Source organism: Arachis ipaensis, chromosome B02 (genome assembly GCF_000816755.2).
Source record: "Arachis ipaensis cultivar K30076 chromosome B02, Araip1.1, whole genome shotgun sequence".
Lineage (NCBI taxonomy): Eukaryota > Viridiplantae > Streptophyta > Magnoliopsida > Fabales > Fabaceae > Arachis > Arachis ipaensis.
The window spans coordinates 89,203,832-89,206,447 of NC_029786.2; the positions used below are offsets into that span (position 1 = coordinate 89,203,832).

Consider the following 2,616-nt stretch of genomic DNA (forward strand, 5'->3'; position numbering starts at 1 on the left):
AATGTCTTATTTTAATTATATCAAGTATTTAAAATATTTTTTGTTTTAATAAATAATAATATATATTATATCTAAATTTATTTTAAGAATATACGTTAAGAATAAGACTGGACACGCTGACACGTGATGATATTTAAGTGTGTCGAAGCATGTCCAAAGAAGAATTTTTCATTTTTTATTAAGACACAGTTGGACACAACAGACACGCATGTCGGACGAATGTTGATGAGTGTAGTGTCCGAAATATGTCCGACATGTGGACACGACAACTCAACGAAGTATCCGTGTTTCATAGCCACTTGCAAACTAATTAATGGATGTAATGATAATTGTGATAGGGTATTAAGTAGTTGGTTAAATGAGAACTAATTTAGTAGTTTAAATAATATTTTTATTTATCTAAGAAATTATTTTTTTAGATCATTGAAACAATTCAATAAGATAATTTATCATCAGGCGATGTAATAGGCCAAATTCCAATAACATGTACTCCATGGACTGTGACAATTTGAATTGCTAGTTGGTTTGTTCACTATTGCACACAAAGTCTTATTATGTTGTTTACTTTTGAATGGATCAGTTCATAGATGGAGGAACAATGGTATCACCAACAGTGTATGCAAGGAGGTGCTTATCATATTTGATGAAAGAGAAAGGAGAAGAAGCATTAGGAGATGCAATGCAAGCCCAAACAGTGTCTCCTCAATGGCTCACTGCTTTCTATCTTCAAGCAGCTTGTCTCTTCACCCTTGGAATGGATCATGATGCTCAACAAACTCTCAACCATGCCACTAACATGGAACCCAAAACAAACAAAATTTGATACTTTTCTACACAATTCTAATCATTTCTTTTCTTGGAATATAGTATAAGTAGTAATGACTGGTTTGGAATTTTATTGGTGCAGCCACTTTTTCATCTCCTTCTTCTCCAAAAAAATATTATTTTCATCACTGAAAAAGAATAATATTTGTGTATTATTAAAATAAAATTTGCATATTTTAAAATTCATGTTGGTTGATCATTGAGGATTTTTGAACCAATAATAGCAATCATTACTTAGAGCAAATTAGTAACAATTATTAATATTGACTTAGTCCTAGTTACACAACTCTGTTCCATATATATACCAGACAGTTACAACAGACTTCACAACTAACACACTTTAAAAAGTAACTAACCATCACAAAATACTCATCATTTGAAACCTTGAGCAACTAATCTAACTTTAAATGTCTATATTTCATCATTTGAAAGTTTCTTGACAGCAAAGACCCACTTTCAACCTATGATTTTAGCATCTTTTGGTGGTTGGACCAAAGTCCATATTTGATTCCTCTTCCAATGAGGTATGGTAAGAGCAATAGATATTGTTTTAGGTAATTTTACATCACTTTTGGTATCTGATATAGTGGTGACTAGAGCTTTTGGCTTGACAATTCTAGCCTTAGCTCTAATTATTATTGGATGCTTATTACTTATGGGATAAATAAAGGTAGGGGAGGGGTTGTTTTTGGATTTCTGGTATAGGAATTGGAGTGGGAGACGCTGTATTTGATGTAGCTTGAGACATTGTTTTCATCTTCATTTGATTTTTGCAAAGGCATTCTTTTATCTTTTTATTTGCTTTATGCTAATTTTTTTTTTTTTTTACTTTTGAGACTCACCAAAGATCGAATTTTAAATCTTTCGGACAAAGAATTCTGATACCATCAACAGAATTATGGTGCAGCAGAACAAACTCAGAGCAAAATAGTTACGATTATCAATATTGAAACGTGAAGAATTTTACACTAACTCAGCCTTAGTTACACAACTCTGTTCTATATATATACCCAAGTCTGCTAAAGCAGTTACAACAGACTTCATAACATATTTTAAAAAGTAACTAACCATAACAAAATGCTCAAATAAGGCCAAGTTATACACTTGTCCTTATTCTCATTTCTATACTCAATAATTTTATTTTCTCTTTTCTTCTGTCAATACTAACGTCGCATATAAAAAAGTTCCGTTAAGTAAAGTTATAAGTTATTTTAAAAATTAATCCAAATTTGTCAAATACTTTATGATCTTGTTATAAATTTTTTCCTTTTTGTTTTGGAAAAAAAAACATGTTAGCATTTTTTCTACTATTAATAGTTAATTTCAAAGTAACAAACTGAATTTTTATTAAATGAATGAAAAGATCATTCATACTTTCAAAAGGATTATCATTTAAATTTTATCAAAATATTTTGACTTTTAAGTATTATTTATTATTTATTTCCGTTTTATTAAAGGTAAGAGCATGTTAAATATAACTGATATTTAAAGCTATGTCTATTAATGAAGTGTTATTTATATTCAAAGGAACCAACTAATATATATAGCCATATGCATCTAGTTTAGATATTAGTAATCAGTGTTTTAATTTGGGAGAAATGCTAGGCAAGCAACTTTTGTGATTTGTAACCATCAACGATGGTTTTAATGGTGTGAGATTGGTGTGAGATTTCATTCAATAACTTATTTTTCTTTGTTGGCTACATGCTGGCCAAAATTTAAGAAAGTTGTTGCCCCCTAGAATTTTCCTTTAATTTGGTGTAAGTAAATATTAATTAAATTAAAAATAAA

General features: G+C 29.6%; 1 protein-coding gene across 1 annotated transcript in view; it reads left to right on the top strand.

The window, feature by feature from the left end:
* Nucleotides 1–1,024, top strand: part of LOC107625650 (probable serine/threonine-protein kinase At5g41260) — a gene marked incomplete in the record, with an annotated part of 5,416 nt that extends 4,392 nt beyond the window's left edge. The window contains 1 exon segment of the mRNA XM_016328346.2: nucleotides 581–1,024. Within this exon segment, the coding sequence (XP_016183832.1) occupies nucleotides 581–823 (243 nt within the window).